Source organism: Lynx canadensis, chromosome D1 (genome assembly GCF_007474595.2).
Source record: "Lynx canadensis isolate LIC74 chromosome D1, mLynCan4.pri.v2, whole genome shotgun sequence".
Lineage (NCBI taxonomy): Eukaryota > Metazoa > Chordata > Mammalia > Carnivora > Felidae > Lynx > Lynx canadensis.
Genome location: NC_044312.2, coordinates 112,896,175 through 112,922,151, shown reverse-complemented (window position 1 = coordinate 112,922,151; position 25,977 = coordinate 112,896,175). Strand labels below are relative to the sequence as shown.

The 25,977-nt window shown below is 63.2% G+C and overlaps 1 protein-coding gene across 1 annotated transcript in view; it reads left to right on the top strand.

Annotated features, from left to right (window-relative positions):
* Positions 1 to 25,977, top strand: part of SHANK2 (SH3 and multiple ankyrin repeat domains 2) — a 509,419-nt gene that overhangs the window by 204,084 nt on the left and 279,358 nt on the right. Inside the window, exon 12 of the mRNA XM_030332233.1 lies at positions 14,672 to 14,987. Coding sequence (XP_030188093.1) covers positions 14,672 to 14,987 — 316 coding nt within the window. The remainder of the gene's footprint in view (positions 1 to 14,671; positions 14,988 to 25,977) is intronic.

Here is a 25,977-nt window from a genome sequence, read left to right as displayed (position 1 = left end):
CCGTCACACTGGGGTTAGGGTCAGACCAACAGCCACAGCCTCTGTCCCGGGGGCCCCTCCGTTTGTCCCGGGTCGCTCACACCACCACTCAGGTTGGGAGGCAGCTGGGAGTCTGTGCCCTCCCCCGCTTGGGTTCCGTGTCTGTTCACCTGCTGGCCGGCCCGCCCAAGGTCTGCGGTCCCCTCCTCCCTGCTCCCCTGCCCTTCGGGGTTGGCTTTTGCTGGATTTGGGGTTTTCCTGATGCTGCTGCCTGGTAGGAACTGGGCTGCCAGTTCAGCCCTGGAAGGAATTCATTTGAAGGTTAGATCGGTCACCAAGGCTTAATTAGTTCCTAAAATACAAATCGGCAGCAGGATCCGCTAACGAGGCGACGCACCAGGTGGGGACCGACCCGCCGCTCGCTCAGCATTGTTTCAAGCGCTCACTTTCCAGGGCCTCCTGGCACCTGTACAAGTTCTGATCAGGTAACACCTTGATCTCCAAGGTGGGGACGTGCCTGTGCACCTGCCCGCACCTCCAGCCGCCCGGATGTGCTCAGAAGTCACAAAAGTCAGGTTCTTGTGTTGAAATAAACTTGTCTCGGTGCCTACGATCCCTCCCAGCCGGGCTGCAGGGACAGGCATAGTTTCGGGAACTGTTGTTTGCCCCGGGCCCCTCTGCTGATGTGGTCGGTGGTCAAGGCCCCCTGGCCTGGCCTCCTCACCCTGGGCCTCTCTCTGCTCTGACACACTCACCGTCTCCCCGCCGGGCACACCCCCTGCCTCCAGACGTGCAGAACGCACACTCACTGCATGCGTGTGCAGGTGTGCCCGCGGGGGGAGCACCTCTTTGTTTCACTTACGTTTATGAGCCCGTGACTTCTGCCTTCCAACCGTGGCAGAGCAGCTCACGTCAGATGTACCCTTCTCCGGATAACAGTGACAAACTCTGGACAGAGCAAAAATGGCAACAACCATTCGTGGGCTTTGGCAGGAAACCAAAAGCAGACAGAACGTGGGGCCCTCACCAAAAGGGGAGTCTGTCAGACGAGAGGCATATTAATGAAGGATCCCCCTGACAGAAGGTGACTTGAGGATGCCGTGGTTAGAGGTCAAGGTCAGACCTGCCTGAGTGGCTGGCAATAGAGGGGAGGACTCCTAGAAAGGCAAGAGCCCCAAATCTGCACATAAACCCTCATCGAGTCCTGGACTGATTTCTGAACTAGCACGTGCAGGATGAGAATCCAAGGGTCCTAGTGGAACACAGCAGCTTAAATCTCAGAGACCTGAGGGGAGACCTCAGCAGTTCCCGCACGAGGGAGACAGAGCGCTGAGTCCTGCCTCATTTGAAGAACTTGGCAAATCCTTTGGGTTTTCTGCCTGAGACCTGGAAGGGCCCATGATGTCAGAATCTCATCCCAGGACCCAAGCAACAGAGATGCTTCCCCCCAAAACGCAAAGCCACGTCTTCCCAGGATGGAGCGTTCTGCCAGTATCGTGTTCCCTAGAATCTCTATAACACGTTAAAGATAATGGCTGGCACAGAATCAAAAATTTCTAGACACGCAAAGACGCAGGACAATGTGATGTGCGATCAGAGAAACTAACAGGAGCAGACCCACAGGCGACCCAGGTGTCGAAGTGGCTGGTCAGGGATCAAAAATAACCAGAATGTGTATTTATAAGCCCCCACCTTGTGTCGGGTCTTGTGTCGTAGCCTGAAGATAGAGAGGTGTGTGCAGCCCCCTCTCCTGCCCCATGACTTCCAGAAAGGCCCAGTTGTGCAGAGGGGGCATTCGGGGTGGGAAGGGTTCTAGAAGCAGACGTTTCACGCAGTGAGGCAGAGTGAACCACTCAACCACCGAGTCCCGGACAGGAGGTAGAACGGTGCCTTCCCTGTTGAAGGCAGACAGGAAACATACTTGTGAGGCTCCGACCTCGGTTCTGGTGATGAAGGGCGAACGAGACAGACTCAGCCTCTGGCAAGGTGACCTTGAGAGTGAGGGGCCGGAGCTGGATGGAGCCAGGGTGGGAAGGGCAGGTAACCCTGTCCGGCGGAGGGCGCGGCGAGGCAAGGGCCAGAGTTGTGTTCCGGGCATCGGAAGGGGTGGGCGGGGAAAGCCACAGTGATGTCCCCCGGTCCCCTGGGGGCCTGCAAGGGCACAGCGACGTGGTCTGCCTGCGCGGTACCCTTGTCGGTCCTGGCTGCTGTGACAGGGGGCCACAGCCAGCTTAAACAACGGGCATTTTTTTCTCCCAGTTCTAGAGCCCGGGAGTCCCAGATCACGGTGCTGGCTGATTCGGCGCCTCGTAAGGACTCTTCCCGGTTCGCAGACGGCCCCCTTCTCGCGGCGTCCCCACACGGCGGAGAGAACTCATCTCCCCGTGGCCCCGTGGGGGCTTGGAGGCCTCACGTCAGCTCTACCCTCACGGCCCGAAGGCCTGTCTCCCAGCGCCCTCTCCCTGGGGGCTAGGGGCTTCACCATAGGGGATTTGGCGGGAACACAGACACTCAGTCCATAGCGCGTGGTCACTCTGGCCGCTCTCTGACCGTCTCGGGAGCTGGCTTTAATCAGGTCGCTCTGTGTGGGGGGCCGCTGTGCGCGGCTGGCTCTCCAGCACGTCCTGAGACATGTGGGCGTTCTGGGGCTGCATCGGCTCTCTGTGTGGGCCTGGCGCCTGCAGTCCGGTCCCTAATGTACAGAGCAGTCGGGTGTGATGCGGGCAGGGGCCCTGCAGACAGCACCACCCTGGTGACTCACGGGGAAGACCCCAGCAAGCAGCATGGGAGCGTCCAGTCCCTGGGTTCCCCCGCGGCTCGTGCCCGCTGGGTTATCCAATGGGAGGTCCTTTCCTCTGCACCCGTGAACGGCCGTGGACACTGGGCCCCGTCGGCTCTAACTCTCTTCGGGGTGGGTGCTCGCCTTCGGGGAGGCACGGCGATGCGCCTGAGGTCGCAGGCGGTGGGGGGCAGGTGCGGGGCACCGTCCTGGCCCCCCAAACCCAAGGCTTGCTGCTCCTGGTGGTACTCCAGGAGGCAGGTGCGTTTCCCGACCCTCCCCCTCAAGGACGAAGAGCCGGGCTTCCCGTGGGCCCCACGTGGGCAGCAGGCCATCCGTGGAGCGCGGTCTGCTGCAGCCAGGACTTGTCTATGGCCTCGGGCACTCGGGGCACCTGACTCCACAGTGGGAATCCGAGCAGAGCTCCTCCCCGAGTCTCGGGGAGCCCGTTCTCCACCCTTGTGGCCCCCCCCTGTAGGGGAGGGAAGTCGGCAGGCAGCCCACCCCTGTGGGGCCCTCGCAGACATCTCACGAGCCCAGCGAGGTGGGGGCCGGCCTCCCCACTTTACAGATGGGGAAACTGAGTCCCACCCCGAGTCAGAGGCTGACCCAGGCAGGACTCCCCTCAGGTGCCAACACACGACGAAAAAAGGGCCATTCCGGGTCAGCTCCTGCAGAAAGGGGGTGGCCCAGCCCAGTGACACCGGTGACGTTGGTGTTTGTAACTGGTGCCGTTTGTGATTGGCGTTTTCCCTGCAGACTTGGAGATTTGCACCAGAGTCTTTGGGCGTCCTGCCACTCCCGGGGGGCTCTAGGAGTCATTCTTGGGGATCAGGGCCGGGTCTGAGTGATGGGGGCAGGGCGGCATCTGTGGTGGGCCGGTGCCTGCCCCCTGCTCCCTCCCACACTCATCCACCTGGTCACACAGCAGCCACCACACACTGCCCCCGAGGACTCAGACGTGTGTGCCGGGGTCCCTCCCGGGAAGCCCTGCGGAGGACAAAGGGGGTCGTGTGGTGCCACAGGTGCGGGCTGGGTCCCGAGAGCTCACCTGGGGATCCTGGGCACAGGGGATGCCGCGCTGTGTCCGGGAACAGGTGTCCTGTGACTGGCCGTGGGGGCCAGGGGTGACTCTGTTGAACAGACAGGGCGGGGCGAGCACAGGCGACTTGCCTCACGGCTCTGAGCCTCAGTTTCCCCCATGAGAGGCCAGGCGTCCTCAGTCACCCAGCTGTCAGACGGGCCACCCGGGAAGTGGCTCGTGCTTCCGTTAAGCCCCGGCGCTGCCCTTGCCCCCACGCCTCCCGGTCAGAGCTGGCACGTGGGGTCCGTGGGACTCTGGCAGAGGCTGAGCTACATGCAGGAAAGGGTAGGAGGTGCCGTTCGGAGCCGTGATCCTTCCACAGTGTGCCTCGGGGACCCTCGCTCTCCGTGGCCAGCCCCAGTTCAACCCTCCTGAGCTCTGCCCCCCGCCCCCTGCGACCTTGGTCTTGGACCTAAATCCCGAGTCACGGTGTCACGGAACCCGCAGAGTTCCTGACCCCAGCCACCACCGGCACGGAGCCTGACCCGTCCCCGGAAGAGATCCAGACCCCGCGGGCATCGGAGGATCCCAAGTCGGGTGCCCTCTGCCCCGAGTATCCTTGGGCCTCGACGGGTCCTCCAGGGGCAAAGCTTCCCTCAATGGCCCTGGCTGCCGCGAACGCTACAAACGCTGTAGGCACCTACATCTTTGTTCAAAGATAACCCCGCATTATTGCTGAGATGCCTTTTTATATCTCGCGTTATTTATAAAAGCGTGATTCATTTAACAATTATTGTGAGCTGGAGAAAGGTTGCCTACTAATATTTAAGCTGCAGTTAGCTGAAGCTGTGCGTGGAGGAAGCAAGGGCCGTTGTTCGGGGTGAGGTGGCGGGGGGGGGGGGTAGGTGGGAAGGTCCGGCTCCCGCCCACACGTGCCCGGGCCCGCTGCCTCCCTGCCCCCGGCTTGGCCGCACAGCCTTGCTCTTGGCACTTGGTTTTTGCTTCTGTGACATAGAATAGAGGGTGTGGCTGGTGGGCCGCTGAGACCCTCTGGGGTTTTGTCTCTTCCTCTCAGCTCCCCAGGGGCCCCCTCTGTGAGGAGAGGACAGAGTCACCTCCAGAGGTTTGTATTAAGAAGAAATAGACTCAGTCTTCCCTCTGTTTGCCCAGCCCAGCTCCACGCCAGCCTGCGCTCCCTTCTCCCTTCTCCCCACAAATAGGAGGCGAGGCCAGGCCACTTGGACAGAGAAGGGAAACAGCCTCTCCATCTGGAATCTCAGGGTCTTGGAGAAATCACGGCCGAGCCCCAGCCTCATCGGCTCTGTCGGCCGGGATCTCTGTGGCCAGCAAGGGTCCGGTCTGACCCGCTGATGCAGGAAAGGAGGGTCACAGCTCCCCAAGGAGGCTGGAGAGCCAGGCCTGGCATCCAGCCGCCCCTGCTTGCCCAGGGAGCTGGCACGTCCCTGGCGGGATGCTCGTCACACCCACCGGCTCCTTCCTCCGGAATCAGAGCGCTGTGCCCCGCGTCTGCTTGCCTTGAGTCCCGGCAGCAGGGAAAGTGGAGGGAGTGGCCCACGGCTGCCCACAGCCCACCAGGCAGGCAAGACTCGGGGTGGGGGCTGTGCAGACACAGAAGGGCCTCGAGGGCACCGGCCTGAGCGACGTCCAGTGCACCTGTCCGTGGGGTGTGGGCGAACGCGGCCCCAGAGCCCTGCAGGGCAGTCCTCCCCCTGGTGCCCGGGGGCCTCTGAGGAGGGGGGGGGGCGGTGGGTGGCAAGAAGGAACAGAGAAGTGAGGTGGCTTCAGGCCCAGGGAGACCAGCCCGGTGTACCTGGTGAGGCGCCTCGGGACACGCCAAGCAAAAGCCGGGACTCGTACCTCGCTTTCCTTGGTTCATTCATCCATCCATCCGTTCGTTCACATCCAGAGCTATGGGGGGTCACCTCCGGTGTGCAGGGCGAGGGGGGAGCCGGGCATCCAACGTGCGTTTGGGGGCCTTGACGTGCCCTGGAGCCAGGAAATCGCCCGAGGGCGCACTTCTGCTGCGGGAGCCCTGAGGAGGGGTCTCTCCGTGGCCGGATGGGGGCTCATCACAGACAAGGGGCGGGGTTGGGGCGGGGAGGTGGCTGTGCCATCTGCTGGCAGATTTTGAGCTAAATGCCTTTACTCAGTGACCCCTGCCGACCCTGTGGTGCACGCACCGTAACGGGTGGTGAGTGGCTGGGTCCTCGCGACCCTCCTGGGAGGTGACACCATTCACAACCCATTTCAGGGAGGGTGAGGGGTGGTCCTCGGGCTGGACGTCGTCCCTGGAAGGTCAAACGGGAGCTCAGCGGCTCACGGCCAACGCCGGGAACGAGGTGGGCTGTCCCCACTTACAGATGGGGAAACTGAGCCCGGGGCGCCCGGGCAGCCCACGGCCGCCGAGGGCGGAAGGCGCAGAGCCGGGCCCTCAATCGGGCGGCTGGGGTCCCGCGTCTGGCTCCTCCCCTGCACCTGGCACCGGCCCCCGGCTGGGGGACGGGTGCGCTGAGCGTCGTGGGCACCGGACGGGCCCCGTTGCCAGGACCCCGTGGCACCCGCACAGCAGACGCCTCGCAAGGCGCGTTTATCACACCTGGCGCGTCCTCCCTGCCAGAGCCTTGAAATGTTCTGATGTGCGAAGAGCCTTTTTTTACACGAGAAATGAAATTATTTTCAGCCTGTTGTCAGGCCGTTGTCAAAAGACGTGGCAAATACAGGGCTTCGAACGGAGGGTTTGGGCGGGTGGATCCGAGCTCGGGGAGGATTGGTCGGCCGCGCGGGGCTGGAGGCTGGAGGGGACGGCCTGGGGTATTTTTATTGTGTGTTTGTGTATTTATGGTCTTGGGTTTCTTACCAAGGGGCTAGCAGCGGGGTTGGGCTGGTGGTCGGGGTGGGGTGGGGGGGACAGGCTGGTGGCTGAAGGGCCCGGCCGGGGGGTGACAGTTGGGGTTCACTTTGGGGGGGATGCTCTGCCCTCCTGGGAGCTGTCCGGTTCGACCCCCCCCCCCCGTCTGACCTTCTCATCTGTCCCCGGACGTCGAGTGTCCCCGACTCAGAGGATTCTTGCTCGCCCTCTGGGGTGGGCGGGCGAGCAGGTGGACGGAGCCACCCCGTGGCATCCTGCCACCCGCCGTGTCACCCCAGCCCAGCTGGGCCCCAGCAGCGTGTGTTGTCATGTCTCCTGCACTCGGGGAACAGCAACGCGGCCGGTGCAACCCACGGTGGTCACTCTCAGTCCTCCCTGGAGGACCCCCGGGCTCTGCCTTCCGCAGACCTATGGCTGTGGGGGCAGCGAAGTCGGACCCCCGTGGGCCTCGCTCCTCTCATCCAGGGAGTCTCGCCGCCGGTGTTGGGGAGCCTGCCGGGGACTCCACAAGAAGGTTCCAGATGTCTGAGCCGCACCACGGGCTCTCCGGGAGCCTCGGGGAGAAGTGGGGGTTCAAACCCCGGCCTGCGTCTTTGTCTCAGTTTTTATGTCGGACCTTCAGCCCAGTTGTCCTCGGTCTGCTCGTCTAGGAGGGGAGGACCGTGTTAGCGGATTGCTGGGCCCCGAGCCGACCCTCAGCGTGCCTGCCCCGCTCCGCCTCTGCTGCCCCAGCTTTCCAGAGAAGCTGGCGTCACCGCTGGGCGTCCAGGCCTCGTGGCTTGAGCGGGGAGGGCGTGACGTCTGTCCCTCCCGGAGAGCAGGTTGCCGTGGACGAGCACGTGGCTGGCGGCAGGACTGCTCCGCGGGGCGGGGGCCGAAACACTCCGCTGGACGTGATTCCTGCAGATCTCGTCCCGTCCCGGCCAGCCGGGCAGGCAGGCTTCAGGTGCACGTGTGCGTGGAGGGTGCAGATAGATACGCGCCGCGGTACCAGATGGCCGCGGCCCGTCGATCTCCAGTAAACGTTTGCACAGAAAAGCCTGTCCCAGAGCACAGAATGAAAGATGCCACTACAGATGGCTTTGCGTTTGTCGGGGCAGAATCTATGCTTTGTCCCTTCTGATTAGCATGTGGCAGACGCAAGCCTGTTTTCTGGCGAAGCGAAGGGAGATCCGCACACGTGGGCCCGGGGCCGGCCTTCGCCTCATGGTGAGGATGACGCAGCCTGTGTCTCGGAGCAAAAACCACTACACTCAGGTAGTGAGCTCCCTGTCACTGGAAGTATTCAAGGAGGGCGTGCCTGCCAGTGGTGAGGAGGTGGGTCCAGGTGGGGGGGGGGGTCAGGAGGTGGGGTTTCTGGGGGGCAGAGCCCCGCTGAGGGCTGGGGACGCAGTGGGCCTGCACGTGAGTGTGACAGACCCCCGGTTCCCAGTTTCCGTCAAAGTTTCAGTCAGATTCCCAGCAGCGTATTAAACGCGTGTGAGGTTGTCGAAAGGCATCTTGTAGCTGAGGGGTGTTTCCCACAGTGCCCCCAATCCTATCATACCCAGAGTCTGGTCCCGTCCCCGCACCGGCCCCCTGGGCAGCCTAGAGGGAGACTAGCGATCTTTCCTGTTTGTTCGCTGCTGCGTCCGTCCGTGGCCTGCACAGAGCCCACGGTTCACCAACGCTGGCGGGGATGGGATGGGCAGGGACGGGTAGGGATGGCGTGGAGAGCCCAGCCGCCCCTCTGCACCAGGCCGCAGCCTCTGCGTCCTGCTCGTGGGTCTCTGAGGCTCGTCTCCGCCAGGCTCCCTGCCCAGGGCCCAGCCCCAGGGCCCCACCGTTTCCCGCTTATGGGTAGGTGCCCCGTGAGGAGGACCGGGGAGGCCCCGTTTCCCGGCCGGGCCCCGTGTCAGGACCCCGTTCTGCTCCCCAGCCAGGGAAGAGGGCTCCGTCCCGTTCCCTCTGCTTTCTCGAGTTAGACAACGCGCGGGGCTTTCGCAGTCGCGCCCGGGAAGCCGCCTCTTCCCCACGCCCTTCCCCCAAGGTCAACGGCAGGGACACAGACGAAGTTTCGGAGGCAGCACCCGTCTTCGGCGAGGTGCCACCCTGGAGCGCACGCCCCTCCACTCCGCGGCCGGCAGCGGGGGTTGGCGAGGGAACTTGGCTCGGGATGCGGCTCCGTGCTTCTGGGAGGGTATCGACCAGAGACACATGGAGGCGGGTTGAGCAGCGCCGAGCCTCCCACTCTCCAAGAGGGTTCCCTGCGCTTTGGCGAGCTCTCCGGGCTCACGTGGCAGGGCCCGGCCTCTGCAGAGGAAGGAGCTCCCTTGGCTGTGCTGTCTCCGTGGGTCCCAGCCAGGTGGCACCCCGCCTGTGGCCGGCCCGGCCCCGGGAACCGGACTCGGCCACCTTGCAGGCCCTACCACACCCACCCGGGGGGCGCCACACGGTCTCCCCAAGTGGGAGCTGCTGTGTCCTCGGTGACACTCTGCACGGCGGGGGGTGGGGGGGGTGGGGTGGGGGGGTGGGGAGAGATACTTCTGGCAGCCTCTCAGCCTCGCCCCACGTGTCCAAGGACACCGAGCTCTGCCTGTGCCCCTACCCACCCCCCACCCCGTCAAGGATGTGGATCACGAGACAAAGCCTGTGGGGTCTCTGATGATAAAACATGCCAGCGGCTCGCCTCAGAAATGGCTTGCGCTCCGTCGTGTGGACTCGAGACCCAGCGCGGTGGGGTGAGGGGGTCGCCCGGGGCCGAGCTGGGGCGCGGCTGGTGAGCTGTGTGACTTGGGGCGCTGTGGGCATGAGGTGGGAGACAGTGCCTAAGTGAGCAGCTACTACAGGGCCGTCACGGGGCGCGTCCCTGGCAGCCCTTCCCCACCGCACGGAGAGGCCGCTGGGCGAGGCGTCCGACCCCCCGGGCCGTCTTCCGCGGCAGACAGACAGACAGACAGACAGACGCCCGCGGCTTCTGGAGCTGCCATTTTTGTCGGCCCGAAGTATGTCGAGCACGTGGGATTCGACTTACATGTCCCCGTTGCTTTTTCCTCATCCCGTCTCCTCTCGCGCTCCCTGCCTTTTTAATTTCGGAAGCAGCTCTCTTAGCAACCGAGGGAACGCACGCTTAATTACAGCCGAGCAGCAGGTGCGTCGGGCGACAGAACCGGCTCCCCAGATGCTGCATTTCGTGTTTCAGGAAGCCCTCTCTCCTCGCCCAGAAACAACCCCAGCGCCCCTGCCTCGGCGGAGCACACGCACACGCCGCCCCTCCTCCGTGCGGTCCTCACATAGGGCTTCCTCTCCCGGAGCCTCCCGGACTCCTCCCGGGGTGGAAATGCTCAGCACACGTGTAAAGGGACTTTGAAGACACAGTCATTTGATCAGCTGCCTGGAATCAGGGCGAGCAGGGGCGGGGCGGGGCGGGGGGGGGGTGGTGGTGGTGGGGGGGGTAGTTAGTTTGTGTTCTCTCTCCTTAAAAAGAACGAAAAGCGGGGGGGGGGGAGGAAATCCTGTTTCCTCCAGGGTAATCGCCACGGTGGGGTGAGCCGGGAGAAGCGATAGGTGCTTGTGTCTGATTCCTTCCGACAGAAATCTGGGTCACGTTCAGAGATTCCAGAAGGCCGGCGAGGGCTGCCCGGTTAAACGTGGGTCTGGCGCGGGGCTCATCTGGCACCGGGGCGTTCCGTCTCCTTGCCTCGCTCACCGCGTCTGCTGGCGGACAAACAAGCAGCGATCCGGGCAACTTGGCTTTCTCTTTAAAAATAAACCCGGAGGAGCACGGCGCGTTATTTTTAGCGCCCGGCGCGTCGGAGCAGCCGTGGCCCGAGCTGCAGCCTGAGTCTGCTCGGGGAGCCGGGGGCTCGGGGGCTCGCGGCTGCCTCCGGTGTTTCCCGGCCGCCCCGCCGGCGGAGGATGCCCGCCTCGTTCCACCCTCCTCCCAGAGGCACTGATCACAAAGGCAGAGTAGAGCTGCTCACATGATGGGCGCCAGCAGCGGCCGCAGGGTTTGAGAGCAGCCCCAGGCTACGCACGGTTGGTTCCCAGCTGACAGACAGAATATGGGGTGGGCTCTGTCGCCAGCGCGCCGGGGCTCGCATGCCCCGCCGTGCTCGGAAGCGCGCAGCGCCCAGACGCCCGCCGCCGCTCCCCGGGTCCACGCCGCCGCACCGCCGAGGGGCCGGGCAGCCTCCCTTGCCTTCCTCCCGTCTGAGAAGGTTATATAATGAGCCGACTGCTGCCAGAGTCAGAGGGAAAATGAAGTCTTTGTTAAATGCCTTCACCAAGAAGGAAGGTAAGGGCGAGCTGTCGGGAGCGCGGTGCCTGGGCGCTAGCGGTTTCTCCCTGCCTCTCCGGGGCAGCGGCGGGGGGCACTCCGGTCCCTCCCGGAATCGCTGCCGGTCCCTTCTCATCACGTAAGGGAGCGATCGCTTCTGGCGCGTGACCGGGCTTTGTGGCGGTGGGTCTGGAACGCGAGCCCCCCCGGAAGGTGCCGTTTTGTCTGCCTGGGTTCCTAAGTCCCCGGCCCCTGGTACCGTCGCGTTCCGGCACGTGCCGCGTGGGAAACTAAGTCCTATGGAAAACAAAGGAAGTTTTGACTAGTCCGTCCGCTCCCTGGCGGCTGCCGGGCGCTTGCTCGGGCACGAGGAGGGTCGGGACCCGATGCTGGCCGCGCCGACAGGGCGGACGCGTTGGGAACCACTCCTGGGCTCTCCGTGGCCATCTCTGGGTCGCAGCTTCCCCGAGTGGATGGAAACGCAGTGTGGCAGACTCCGAGAGTGCATATGCTTTTTGTCACACCTTGTGTAATTTCTATTGTGGAAAGAAAATGTATAAATAAACGCATGTAAGACGGCTAAGAAAATATCCGCCCACTGAGAGTTTGCAGATCGCCTGAAAGAAGGAAACAGTTGGGTGGAATATTAATCATTTTCAGACAGGAAAAGAGTTATTTTTAACCCTTTTCGCAAAAAAAAAAAAAAAAAAAAAAAAATCAACATTTCCACGGATGGCTCCAGTGAGTTTCTCAGACAGAGAACTCCTGTCTTGTGAAATCAGGTTTATGAAGACATTACTTTGGAGGAATTAGGAAGGTACTTACCAGCCCGAGCCGTAAAACAAACACGGAAAAAATTTCCAATTATCTTGCACGGGGAAACTAATTTAATGCGAGTCTTGGTGATTAGGTGAGACGATTGTCATTTGAATGCTCGCCCTGACATTACCTATGCGATTCTGTTTGAGTATATCCACCAGATCCCCAGGGCAGGCTGTGTTTCAAAACACCCCGGCCCCTCCACCCCCTAGCCATCCCCCCCCCCCTCCACTGGGGCACCGGTCCTTCGGAATTCCGACCACTGCCCACGCCCCCACTTGCAAAGCCGGCTTCAGCCCCTGTCTTGAGAATTGGTCTGAAACACGGCGTTTGTCCGGGCTCATTTTCTTACATTATTAACCCAGATTCGTCTTGTGGTACTTTGGGTTTTGTCATCCACGCACGGCGCGGAGACGTTCGTTGGGGTTCATTCCATGTGTCTTCTGTTTTTTCATGGATTTTTCTGCCGGCATGAGTCTGTCTCAGCCGTTGGCAGGACCGCCCCCTCCCCCAGTTCCTATTAAGGGCATTAATATCTTAGAGTCACATCAGTCAGACAAATGGACCCAACTCCGTCGCCGGGGAAGCTGGAGGCTCTGGCAGGAGTTCACGTCACAGAATGCACGCGTTTCCTCGTCTGGGGGGTCCCCTCCCCATGGGTAGCGTGAGCCCGGGCCTCTCCTCGGGGGCGGGAGGTGGGGGGAGGGGAAGCTGGTCCAGGAGGCCGAGGGCCGGGTCACGCTTTCCGCTTGTTGTAGCTGCTTGGGGGGTTGGCTTTCTCGCTGTGACACAGTCCTTCAGTTGGCAGGCTCTGTGCTCGAAAGGTAACCATCCTCTGGGGCGGGTGGTGCAGTCATCAGCCCTTTGCGCGGTCTTCGGTCCCCCACCCCTTCGCCAGGCAGGTCTCAGGTCACCCCAAGGCACCCACCGGCAGGTGCGTTTTTCAGGCCCTAAAGGATGAGCGCTCAGTCCTCACAGGAGTCATTCTGGCCTCTGTCTGCCCAGGGGGAGTGACCGATGAGGCTGTCCCTCACGACCAGCAAACCACCAGGTGGGGGATGTTGCCCTGCTGATTCCCCGGTGGGCTGAGCCCCTTAAGAGACGGGGGTCCCCGGAGGAGGACGCCGCCGACCGGCCTTTCCCGCCGCCCGCCTCTCTCCCAGCCAGGCCGGCACGTGTGTGTTTCCTTTGCGGAATTCAGAGTGGGGTCCCGGCCGCGTCCTGCTCGGACAGGGGTCGGGTCGGAATGAGCGCACGCTGCCGCGTGTTGGCAGAATGTGACCTCCCGACGTGTCCCTTCCAAAGGCTCAGCAGCTGCTCTGGACGTGGATTCCCAGTGCCCATCCTGAGCGTCCTGCCGTTTTTACGCGTCTTTCCCGAGTTGGCTCCGTCCCTGTGAAGGGGTGACTGGGTCACAGCTGTCTCAGTGGAGCCCGGCCAGCACACCTGTATCCCCTGTGAGCCTGGCCAGCGCCACCTCTGTCCCCTGTGAGCCCGGCTGCCCAGTGTGGTTGTCGCTGAGAGCAGGGGTTGACGTCAGGCCCAGGCTCCGTGAAGGGTGCACCTGTCCTTAGTTTTCATGAAGTACTTCACCGCAGCCTCTGACCTTGGGCAGCGCGGATGGCGAATTGTGCTCGTAATACTCTTGTCCTCTGAGACGCTGAGACTCCCGTCTCCAGCCCAGCTCCCCTGGGAGGGCACGCGCAGCCCCAGTCTGTGTGCACTGACGGCCCTGGCCTCAGGCGGCACAGACTTGGGAGCTCGCTCGCCCGCTTCGTCCCAAAGTACACCAACCCCATGGCGAGCGGGAAGCTGCCCACGTGTCAGGACCTCGAAGGAAGCCCGCGTCCCCGGCTCCTGGGGTCATCGGCATCTGACTTCTCCACAGCCTGGAGGGCTGCTTCTCTTTACATGCGTCTTCTTAGAAAGGACACTTTCTATTTCTGGCTCCAGCCCGCGGAGCAAGCCCGAGCGGTTGCAGCGTGCACGCCTGCACCCACGGTCCCCGTGGGCAGTGTCCTCGTTCTGAGTCTCTGGGACGCTGAACTCGGCAGAGTAAGGGCCTCGCCTGCAGTCTAGAATGTCGTAGGAAGACGGGTGAGGTGGGCTCACCTCTTCCTGCTTCACCCTGTGGGGCCTGGCTTGAAGGGTGGACAAAGAAGCATGCTTGGAACCGAAGCAGACGCCTTGGACAGCGCTTGGAGGGCCGTGTGCGTGTCCTGGGGCGGCTGTGACACGGTCCCGGAGACGGGGGGCTTACCCAACAGGATTTACTGTCCCCCTGGCCTGGTGGCCGGAGCCCGAGGTCCAGGCGTGGGCAGAGCCGGGACCCCCGAGGCCTCTCTCCTTGCGTGTGGACGGCCGTCCTCTCCCCGTGTCCTCACGGGGTCGTCCCTCTGTGCGTGTCTGTGCCCTGATCGCCTCTTGTTACACGGACCCCGGTCACACGGGTTCAGGGCCCACCCCGTGGCCCCGTGTTACCGTACCCACCTCCATGGAGACCCCATCGCCAGATGCCGTCTGGGGCGCAAAGGGTCAGGACTCCAACACCAGACTTGCAGGGGGGACCCAGTTCAGCCCACACCAGGGGCCAGGCTCGGGTCGCGGTGAGGACGTACCTGTGGCCGTCTCAGTGCCCCGGCTGCGTTGTGAGGCCCTCACACGCGTCTCGGCTGCGGACGGAGCGGGGCGCTGGCCCCGATGGAAGTCGGACCCCGAGTCCCTTCCATGTCAAGCGTTGGCTTGAGCCTCCGTGAGATGGAGAGGTTCTCAGTGTCCGCCTATCGCTGCTTCTGTGTCGGGGCGGGTTCTGCGCACGGCGGGGACCGGCGGGGGCTCAGGGCGCGTGCAGGGGCGTGTCCGCGCCCTGCACGGAAGGTGCCACGGGTGCGCTCACCCCCCGCCTTGTTCTCTCCCACCCAGTGCCCTTCCGAGAGGCCCCGGCGTACTCCAACCGGAGGCGGCGCCCCCCCAACACGCTGGCCGCCCCCCGGGTCCTGCTACGCTCCAACAGTGACAACAACCTCAACACCAGCGCGCCCGACTGGGCCGTCTGTTCCTCCACCTCCCACCGCAGTCTCTCGCCCCAGCTGCTGCAGCAGACGCCCGGCAAGCCCGAGGGGGCCGCCAGGACACTGGGGGGCTACACCCCCGGGCCCTACAGCCGGTCACCGTCGCTCAACAGGCTGGGCGGTGCCCTCGAAGATGGCAAGAGGCTCCAGCGGCCCTGGCACGTCGGGTAAGGAGTGGCCAGGGTGGAGGGGGCTGGCGATGGGCCAGGGGGCTCCCGCGGGGACCACGAGAGGGGGCCCTCCCTGCTCCATGGCTCCTGGTTTCTAGGGCTCAGGGCACGCCCAGAGGCTGGCCAGAGCACCTCTGTTACTCCAGCCTGGATGCCGGGTCACCCGCACGAGCACGTGCCCGTGATGACCTCTCAGGGCAGGTGCGGGAGGCGGGGCTGAGCTGCCTGGAGTGACCTGGAGCTGGGGCTGGCGTCTGGGGCCTCGTTTCCTTTCCCTGTGCTTGGGACTCTGGCTTCCCAGAGTGAAAGGCGAACAGAGAGGGCGCTAAGGCCACCAGCCTGCTCCTTGCCACTTCTTCCTAATGCCGCATTTAAGGCAAACACACCTGCCCGATCTAGAACCCGAGGTCCCACTCGGGGTCTGGGCCCTCTCCACAGCACGTTGACCACCTGGTCATGGAGAATTGCTCGCATGAGGATGGGACTTCCGTGGGGGGAGAGGGGGGGCTCACGGCTGGGGCTCAGGGCTGGCCAAACAATCAGAGCAGCCACGGCCCCCCCCCCCCCCCCCCCCGCTCCCAGCAAGGCCAGTCTACTCCCCCTCGGGCCTGGGCCTGGGTCCTCACGCTCCCGCTGGCCGGCCCCCTGCCTGCTGGTTCCCGGTTTCCACGCCTGCGCGTGGCGTTCCCAAGCGTCTGTCCCCTTGATCTCTGTCCTCACCCGTGGTGGCCCAGGAAGGCCCGCTGACCTGTTTTCCTGGCGAGCACAGGTGAGGTGTGGTGCCCGCTTGGCCCAGCGTGTCACCGGATTCCCTGTCCCACCTTGTCCCATCCCCCCCACCCCAGGGCTCTGAGGGCACTTGGTTTGCCAAGCCTGCCACATGAGGCTTGCTGACACCACGTCCCCGGCTGACGTCTGTGATGCTGGGGACACGGGGGCCACCCCCCGGGGGGCTCTGTCCCACAGGTTCCGTGTGTTCAGAGTGGGGTGCAGGCGGGGAGCCTGGGATGGGAGGGAGGGTCCGTGCTTCACACGGTCCCGACTGGGGGCTGACGGCTGTGCTCCGAGCCGCAGAGGGCAGGTCTCCGGATGGGGGAGGACGCGCCCGCGGGAACCATGTCCCCCGGCCCCTGGGCGGGGGTCTCAGGCCTGAGGCCCTGTCTGGACGCAGGCACGATCCCAAGCCCACATCAGCACCTCCGCCCCGGCACTGCCTGGCAGTCTCGTTCTCCAAACAGTGAGATCCAGTTTCTGGCTCTGGTCTAGATTCTCAACTCTGAGTCGCCCCGAGGGAGAAGTCCCAGGTGCTAAGAACAGTTTAAAGCTAAATTAAAGGTTTCCCCCGAGGCGGCAAATCACACTGTTCGCTAGAATCACGGCTATCATTTTAAGAAGAGCGTGTCCCCTTCCTCCACGACGAAATCTAATACGATGCCGACGGCACTGTGGCCGGGGACCCCCAACGCCGCAAACAAAATACTGCTTGTGAAGGGGAGGGAGGAAAGGCACCGCTGTGCCTTGCCGGGGCCCTGCCTGGCTGTCCCTGGTGTCCTGTGTGCACGTGTGAGGTCCTTACAGCCGCCTGTCCTGAGCGCCCAGGACTTCCCGGCCCACGTTTTGGACTCCGCCCTGGGCCAACTACTTAACACTTTGTGCCTCATCCATACAATGAGGGTCAGGGGAAGCCCGGCGCCCCGGGGTTGTCTCTAAGATGGGATGAATGAGCTCATGGCCATGCCTTGCGCTCGGTCTACGCAGGCCCTTAGGTGAAGCTCCAATCTGCGTCCAACCCAGGACTGGGCGCTTGGCCAGGCCGACTGCCTGTGTCACCCAGAGCTCCGGGCAGGACGGTCAGCCGTCCAGGTTTGCCTGGGACCATGGGATCGCCCCCAACCGTCGGCCCGCTCTCTGTCCTGGCCCAGCTGGTGCACTGCCCCGGGAAGCGGTGCCCCGATCCTTCGTCCTGCCGTCGCTGCCTCGTCCAGCCTCCCTTGCTGGACAGGAGCCACTCTGTGACAGCAGCCGTGAGCTGCTGGGGGGCTTCCCCCAACCCTCCTCTGTCCTCACGGGGACCTGCCGGGCACCCCAGCTGCCCCTGGGAAAGGTGGGCCTTTGAGCCGCACGGCAGGCTGTCTGCTTCCTGGCGAGGAGACCACGCTCTGGCCTTTCAGACCACGTCCAGGCGTGGAGCTGGCTGCAAAACCAGCCCCGGGGGTGGGGGAGGCTGGATGCCGGTTCCACGGCACGGCCCCGGGCCTTGTGGAGGGCTCAGGGAGGTGGCTGAACCCCTCCAGTCGTCTTTGTCTCCGTAGCTCAGAGCCCAACCCTTCCCCGGGGCAGACGGACCCTGGCTGGCAGGGGGCCTTGCAAGGAGGCCCCCAGAGCCCTTCCTGGTTCTGGCAGAACCCAGGGTGGGGTTAGGAGGCCCCACGTGGTGGAGGGAAAAGCCTGCTCCGTCTACACACGCTGTCCCCACGGTAGCTGCTCCGGAGGCCCCCCCACCCGTGGAGACCCCGTGCCGAACGGCCGGGTTGTGTTGAGCTCTGCTCCTGCCCTCCGTGGGACTAGACGCGTGACCGTTCTGTGCGGTCTCCTGTGTAGCGAGGGGCTGGTGGTTTGTGATGAGGGTCAACTTGAATTTGACTCCCGTCAGGCTCACGTTCTGAGGTCACGTGTGGCTCACGGTGGGCTCCCCAGAAGCGTTTGCCGCTCTTGGCTGTCACCGAGACCTTCAGAAGGACCCCGTGGCCACCGTGGGCCGGCACTGGAGGGTGTCCGGGGCCACTGTCCGGGTGACAGCTCCAGCCACGAGGCAGGAGAAGCAGAGGAAATCACGTGGGCCCGGTGGAGGGAGACTCCTGACACGAGGGTTTGTCCTCAGGGCCCCCCTTGTCCCCTCCCTTCCCTCTCGCCACCGGCAGGGAATCCCGGACACTTAGCAACGTGATCAGGCAGGGCCCTTTTGCTGGAATGCCGAGCTAAGGCCCCAGAAACCCCAGCCGGAAATACGGCGGGCGCATCAGTGTGGCCAGACCCGCAGGTGCAGACTCAGTGGCTGGGTGGGAGAACCAAGGCGTCCCCAGCTGCCCGAGCCACTGCCTGGCTCCTGCTGGCACGGCTGACCGGAGCCCTCCCCTGCAGGGCTCTGTGCTGTGGGCAGGGTCAGCCTCCCCCGCGGAGCTGGCCTCCCAGAGCCAGCTGACCTGAGTGCAGAGCAGAGAGGCAAGAAGGTCCGCAGAGGTCAGAACCCCTGTACCTGCAGACCCTTGCGTGGGCCTCAGGTGCGGGGCTCTGCACACCCCTGCCTCCCACGGCGCCCTCTGGTGGCACCCACGGGCATGGCTCGTCCGCGTCCCTGAGGACGCCTGGCCCGTTGCCCAGCAGCTGAATGTGGAGAGGAGGACCCGGGGGCCCGCCAGGACCCCTCCCTCCAGTGACCTCGCAGGCTGCCCTGGTCTCAGCAGCACGGGGAAGCATTCTGGCCACCCTCTCATCAAGGGAGCATCTCTTGGTGGGTTTAGCTCAGCACAGTGGGGAAGACATCTGCATCTGGGTCCAGGCAGAGAGATCCAGTGCAGCCCGGGGCCGGCTGGTGGCATCTCTCTGAGCCTGAGCCATCGGGCAGAGCCCGGCGGGGCCTCCGCAAAGTCTTGTACCCAAGTTACTATCGTGTTCCAGAACCTGCCCGCGGGAAGCTGCGGCCATGTAGGCGCTTTTGGGGTTTCAGATGGATGAGATGGCAGGTGCCCGGCAGCCCCCCAGTGTGGGGGGCCTGGCCATCCAAGGGGGTCCAGGTGTTGGGGTGGCAGGTGCCCGTGGCCCTCTGGGGGAAGGTGACATCAGCATTGCCAGTAAGTGCCCCCTGGGTGGCGCCTGCCTGCCCGTGAGCGCCCGGGAAGGAACGCCAGCCAGAGACAGGGGCCTCGAATCCCAGAGCAGGTCTGCTCACAGAATAGAGCCTTTGGATGGAGCCGCAGACTTGAGAAGTGAGAGGCCCCGTCCCCTTCCTTGGAAGGTGGAAATGGGCTCTGGAAGGTTCTGGGGTGGCGGGAATCCATCTAGCCCTACACGCCGTTTCCAGGAGACAAAGTGCCCATCTTGTCAGGCTTATGGGTGTGAAGGGTCTAGCTTGGGTCTCTCTCCACGTCTGCGATCCCTCTCCCTGCTTCCTGGGGGCATGGGGACCACAGCTCTGCTCCCCCAGAGGAACCGGGACCTGGCTTCCTCAGTGAGAACTCAGTACAGCGGCTGCTCCCTTCCTGTGCCTGCCCTGACCCAGAAAGGGGGTGGGGGTGAGCTCCAGCCAGCTGGGGTGAGGGCAGGGCTGGGGTACGGTCTGGGCGAGGTGGGCGCCGGGTGGCCCTCCTGCTGCCCCACTGCCGCCTGACCTAGTGTGCCAAGGGCACATCTGTCCCGGGTTGTGTCTGTCACCGGGCAGGCAGGTGGGGCCGGGCCAAGGGGACCCACCAGAGGGGAGCAGGTACATCTTGGCTGCTCAGGAATCAGTGTCCAGGCACCTCACGGGCCACCCCTCACCTGCCACTCTCTCCCCTTCTACGTTTGGGGACGTTCAGCCTTTGCTGCCTCCGTCGGTCACACAGATGTGTGCATTCCCAATCTCCTCTGTTCTGGGCGCTCACCGTGTGGAAGTGAATGCCGTGTCCCCACCCCAGAAGTGAGGGCAGGAGACACATAAGCCCCTGACAGAGCCGCCCTCCGCCAGGAGTCAGAGCTCATGCAAGTCAGGGCTCAGACCTCTGTGGGGGATGGGGGGGCTCCATGGAGGAGGGGAGACCCCCAAGTGGGGAAAGAGGTGGGCCCCCCGGGCCCAGGGAGGGGTGAGGGGTCCAGTGTGACTGGAGCCGACAGCGGAAGGTGTCGGGAGGGGGCACGTTCAGAGCGGCTCCCCATCCCTCGGGGGCTCCTGAGACTTCCTCTCCCCACCGCCCCCTTCTGCTTGGAGCCACGGGTGGCCTTGGGCTTGCAAACGGGCAGGAGCCCGACTACAGCGGAGCGTGGGTTACCATGGAGGGTGTTGGAGCGGCCGGACGGAGCCCGTGTCCAGTGGTTCTCACGTCTCTAGAGTCCACCAAGTCCCGGCTCACAGGGGTGCCCAGCTAGTGTCACTGTGGCCAGTAGGATGGGACATCCTGATGACCATCCATCCCCAGATCCCTTCTCAGGACCCCACGTTTCTGGAACAGCAGAGGCAGGGCAGAGCACAGAGCCCACGCCGGGGCCACCGTGCCCAGGGCAGTGAGCGCTGAGGATTCCCGTGCATCTTCCTGGCCCCGGGGCAGAGAGGTGACGGTGCTGATGACACAGGGGGTGACGCAGGGTCTGAGATTCTATACTGAAGACACAACGATCAGCGGACGGTAAGAACTTGGGACCTTTTGGGTTGGACGTGCCTCACCCTCTTTGCCAAGCTGCAGCACTCTCCTTCTGCCCACTCGCCCTGGGTGAGCCAGGAACCTGGGGAAACCCCGATTTTAGCAGGTCCCCAGGTCTGCCAGGTCCCTGTTCACCCTGGACAGCTGAGAGATGGCTCAGTTCACTCGTCCGTGTCACTCCACAGCCAGCCCCCCAATTTTCTGATACGGAGAATTCAGTGATTTGGCCCTTCTACCCAAACAAGTGCTTGGAATTGCATCTGGCTGTTCTCGGACGGAGCACAAGGGAAGTGTTGACAGCGTGGGGTGCGGAACTTCAGACCATCCTCACTGTGCAGGCGGGATGCAGGGGACCCAGCCGGTCCCCCCATGCCTCCTTTCCCGGGAGGGGATGGCTCTCCCATCCCCAGGCCACGGAGGAGCTCTGCTCTGGCTTCTGCCGTGGGAAGCTGGAGCCTGGAGGACACAGTGCATAAACAGAGGACGTTGTGAGCATAAGACACCTTTCCCTGCAGGGGAGGTCATGGTCACCAGGGCTCATCACTGCGCAGAGCAGGGAGCCCTGGGCTGGGATCAAGGAGCTGGGATGTGAGGTCAGCTGTGTATCAGCGTCTAGGTCACTGTTTATGGAGACTCCATTTTCCATCTGCAACATGGGACTTAGTGAGGTTCAAATGAGAGGGGAATGAGAAGATGCTTTAGCTCTTGTGGGAGATCCAACATCACTGCACTAGGCAATACCAACACCATGCAACACTCTGGTCTTCGGGGACTAATTCCTGTTCTTAGACAAAGCCTTTCCAGGCATGGATTGATGGGCTAGGGAACTGACCGTCTGCAAACAGGCTTAGGAAACAACTCCCCAGATCAGAGCTGTGTTCACTCTGACTTCTCTGCCCAGTGACGCACACTCTGGTGCCAGCTGGAAGCAGGCAGCTGACACGGGTAACTTGTTACCCACTTACCAGTAGAAGCAGGGAGTGGTAATGGTGCTAATGTTCGCTTAGCACCTACAGAGGCTGGTTCCTGTTGACTCCTTCTCCAGTCACTGTGGACCCTCCCCTCTTATCAGAGAGGGAAACAGGCTTTAAGAGGTTATGTCACTTGTCTAACATCTGTAGTAAGAGGTCAGCTGGGCATCTGGCAGGGTCCCTTTTGAAATTTGGGTGGATGGGTAAATATGAAGTTCAGATAAGTGGTAAGATGGATAGGTGGGTGGACAGATGAATAGATGGATAAGTGGATAGATGGGTAGATGGATGTGTGTGGATGGATGGATGGATGGATGGATGGATGAGAGGGTAAACGGTTGAACGGATGCATGGGTGAATGGATGGATGGGTAGGTCGTGTCTAGGTAGATAGAGAGGAGGGTGGATGGGTTAATGAAATAGCTGGGTGGATGGAGGGGTAGATGGATAGATACCATCACCCCCAACACAGAGTCAAGCTAAAAATAGAAAATGACCACGAAATCATGTATTATAGCTCTAGAAAGAGAACGTTATCAGCCCTGAGACAAGATCACGGCCGTGTAACTCTGGTCTGTGACGGTGACCAAGCACGTGCAGTATGTGGGGTGCGTATGCACGTGCGCACATGCGTGGGGGAGGTGCTTTGCCAGGCTCTTAACTGCTCTCTCTTTCCTTACCTCGTTCCTCTCCTTTCTCTCATCGTCACGTTGGGGGACAGAAGCTGTGGTCAAGCCAAACCTCCCCAGTTTAAGTATCAACAGCACTTCCTTCCGCCTCTCCCCATCCCTTCTGTCTGTCCATCCATCCATCGCCCCCAGTCCCCCCCCACGCATCTCTCCATCCATCCGTCCATCCACCCACCCACCTGTCCGTCCGTCCTTTCCTTCGTTTACCCAACAGAGAGCGAGTGAGCCCCTAGGCTGCGCCAAGCCCCGTTGGGCCCTTGGGATAAAATCATGGACCAAACGGTCTTCGAGGAGCTTGTATTCAAGTGGGGGCGGGGAGGCGAAAGCCAACGAGGAAAAAGGGTACGCGAATCACACTTTAAAGTCCCTTCGTTCAAAACTCCCTCTTCTCCAGGAGCCCAGAGTGGGGCTCAGCTAAGGCTCTCTCGCCAAGACCCAGGACGATGACCTATCCTTGTCCCTCGACCGGCTGGCTGCACAGTGGACGTGCTGGCCCCCGGGCTTCTGCCGGGTGCAGGGGAGGCCGCTGACGTGCCGAGTCCACGGCGCTGCGAGGCTCAGGTGGTGAACACCGCGGGGCACTTTCCTCAGGCCCGGGTAGTAGGGCCGCCACTCACCATCGTGACCTTTCGGCCCTGCGGCCACGACGTCACGGTTAACAGCAGCTCCGGCTCCCGGCCTACGAACGGTCTCGCTCCCCAACTGTCCTCTCAGAGTGGGCCGTGAAGGCTGATGCTTTAACACCACGGGACGGGATCCGGAAGGACTCTGGTGCCTCAAAGTGCGTCAGGGTGGAGACGCGAACGTTTTCCGACATCGTACGGCGCGAGACCGGCTCGGAGACGAGGCGGGACGGCCGTGCCTTCCGACTGCGGCAGCGCTCCCGGCCCGGCCTGCGCCCGAGCTCCCATCAGAACGTGTGACGATCCCAGCCGACCTTCCCGTCCACAGTCTGACCGCGTGGCAAGCAGGCGTTTTAGTTGCAAGGGGCGCTGAGGAGGCCTGTGCGGACGCCCGGTCCGGGCGCGAGTGCAGCGGGGCGCCTTTTCCACGATGCCAGCTCGCGGCCATAGCGCGGCGCGGGGGTTCGAGGCACGGGCGCCTGCAGCCGGGCGCAAACGCAGCGCGCCATGGTCCGGGCGGCAGGTGCGGGGGGGCGTGCCCTGGGGTGACCCCGCGGGCCGAGACCCGAGGCAGGAAGTGTGCGAGTGGTGGCTACCGGTCCCCTCTCGCAGCCAGACCCTCAGCTGAGGGCCTACTGCGTGCCGGGCACGGGGCTCACGGCAGGGGACAAGCCGGAGGTGGTCCCTGCCCTTGGAACCGGGGACTAAAGTAGCACGTGGATAAGTGAACGATCTGACCTGGAGGGGCACCGTCCGGTCCACGGGCAGCCGTGGCCACGAGCCACGGGCCGGAGCCCAGTTTGGACGAAGCGGTCCAGGAGCACAAGGGACCCGGGTGCGGCTGAAATCCGGAGAGAGTCGGGAAGAGCAGGAGGTGAGGGGGGCAGCTGGGAAGGAGCTGGTCACACAGGGAACGCCGGGTCAGGAGTCCGGCGTGGATGCCGAACCCACTGTGACGGCGATGAAGTGTTCCAGGCGGGGACCCAGTGGCACCTCCCCCTTCCAGAGGGGGTCCTAGGGACAGCCGCCCTCCCGCTGCACGGCAAGACAGCGCAGACCCGCCCAGAGGACACGGTGCTGGGGGAGGGGAGCCCGGAGGCCTCTCTGGGTCGGGGAGGGGGGCCCGTCAGAGACCCCGCCGGAGTCCCCTCTCGCACCCACCCTGGCTTGTGCCAAAGACGCGGACGCTGGGAGATGCCGTTCAGGGAGTCCAGGCACCGCGTAGTATCGTAGTAAGTGGACCCCGGGGGGGCCTGGGAGCGCGTAGCCCAGAGGGATGTGAACAGACCAGGCACGCTTGACCGGACGTGGGGCTCACGGGGAACAGATGCCCCACCTGGGTTCCCCCGGACCCCGCAGGAGATGTGGCGTCTCTCACTGGGTCCCAGCAGGCCTTCAAATGCCGCCCAGGCAGGAACCGATCTGGGGAGGGAGGGGGCCGAGGGTGGGGGCCCGCGTCCTCGGAAGAATCCGGGACAGCTGGAGCGCGTCGACAAGGAGCACTGCCTGGGGCGCCCTCCTCAGGGCGGCCGGGGCCGAGAGCAGACCACGGCTGCCCTCAACGTGCGGCGACGGGGTCTGGAGCGGCCTCTTCTCCGTTACCCTCCTGCTGCCCCAGCCCTGGGTCCCACCCCTGCCATCCCTCAGTGCACACAGGGCAGGTGCGTCGAGGACACTTCAGCCACAGTTTACAGAGGTCTGGGGGCCCTGGTGTGTGGTCCTCTCCCCAAGCCCACCCCTCTCTACCTACCCCAAGCCTCTTCTGAACCCGTCTGGTGCAGGTGAGTGGCCCCAGGGGCCACATTCCCTATTGAAGCGGAATTGGGTCCCTTGTTTTCCAGGACTCACCTTCTGCGCCCAGAAGCCAGAGAGGAGACCCCCTCATGCCCCTACTCTCCTCTGAGCCCTTGGTCTCTTGGGCCAAGCCGCCCTGAGTCTGGCTGAGATGAGGGGGACTGAATTAATGAATCGTACCCTGAGCTCATGCAGGTGCCACAGAAGGCTGGCGGGGTCCTCTCAGGTGGGAACAAGGTCTAGCTATTCTGGCTTTCCTGAATTCTTTCATATGACTGCCAGGTGACCCAGGTTGTCCCTCCTCTCTGTGAGTCCTCTGCCTTGCCAAGCTGTTACCTTGGACCAAAATGTGTGTGTGTGGGGGGGGGGGGGGGGGGGGGCCCACGACATGTCTTTTGCAGAAGTCACTCCTCTCAGGGCTCCTGGCATGCCTGGGGATAAATGACATCCGTCAGAAGGAACCTCTGGGTCTTTGAGAGGAACCCCAAGGTGGATTTTCTTGTGCAGACACATTGATCTGTAGCTGGCCAGGCAGTGAGAGGGTGACTGAGGAGGTGATGTGAGCCCACTGGGCAGGGGCACCTGGTGGTACCCAAGTTCACAGGGGCACCTGCGCCCCCAGGATTCGGTGACCTCCATTGTGGCTTGAACTTGGTCAACGAAGGCTCCGTGGGAGAAATCGCATCCCTGGGGACACACGGCCCCCCCCCCCCAGCCCACGCTCAGTCACGACGGTGAATGAGTCGCGGGCCCAGAACATAGTGCTGCCCTGCTCAGTGAACTTCTATGAGCACAAAGCAAAGCGTGTGCCATTTATCAGGGGTGCAGTTATGGGTAAGGACCGCGCAAAGCAACATGGAGGGTTCACGTTAACCCCCCAGCGTGAGCGGTCCCGTCAGCTTCTGAAATTCTCCTTGCAAGTCTGTTTCACGGCAGCCCCCCACCCCTGCCCGTGCGAACGTCCTCCTCATAGAAAGCTCGAGGCCCCGTCCGCGGGCTCAGGGGCCATGGTATCCATAGTTGAGTGGGGCCCCACCGCTGGGGACGTGAATTTGTGACACGCGTCGGCCCCTCCTGAGACTCAGGTGTGGCTCCCCAGTTAGAAATCCCTGCCCAGCTTCGACCTTGTGTGTATGCTCTGCCTAAAGACCCCGTCCCGGGAAGACGGCTCAAGGACACCTCGCGTTGTCACCCGTAAGAACGAGGGTGGGCGTGCTCTCTTTCCGCTGCCCAGAAGTGGCCGGCTTTGGCCACCCGTCACGGGGGTGCGGGGACGTCGTGACAGAAGCCCCTCAGCGTGTTTCTCTGTGAACGCGCCGCCCGCGCACGCATAGCCCCCCTGTTGGGGCGGCCGGGGTGTTTCTCACCATCCGGCCTGGACGTCGACCTGGAAACGTACGCTCTTTGTGAAATAACGTACAGCACGAAAGGAGGGGCCCCCCTCTTGTGAGACACTTGTGAGCAGGGCTTCCGGGAGCGGCCACGAGTGTCGTCCTGAGAGCTCTCACGGAAGGTGCT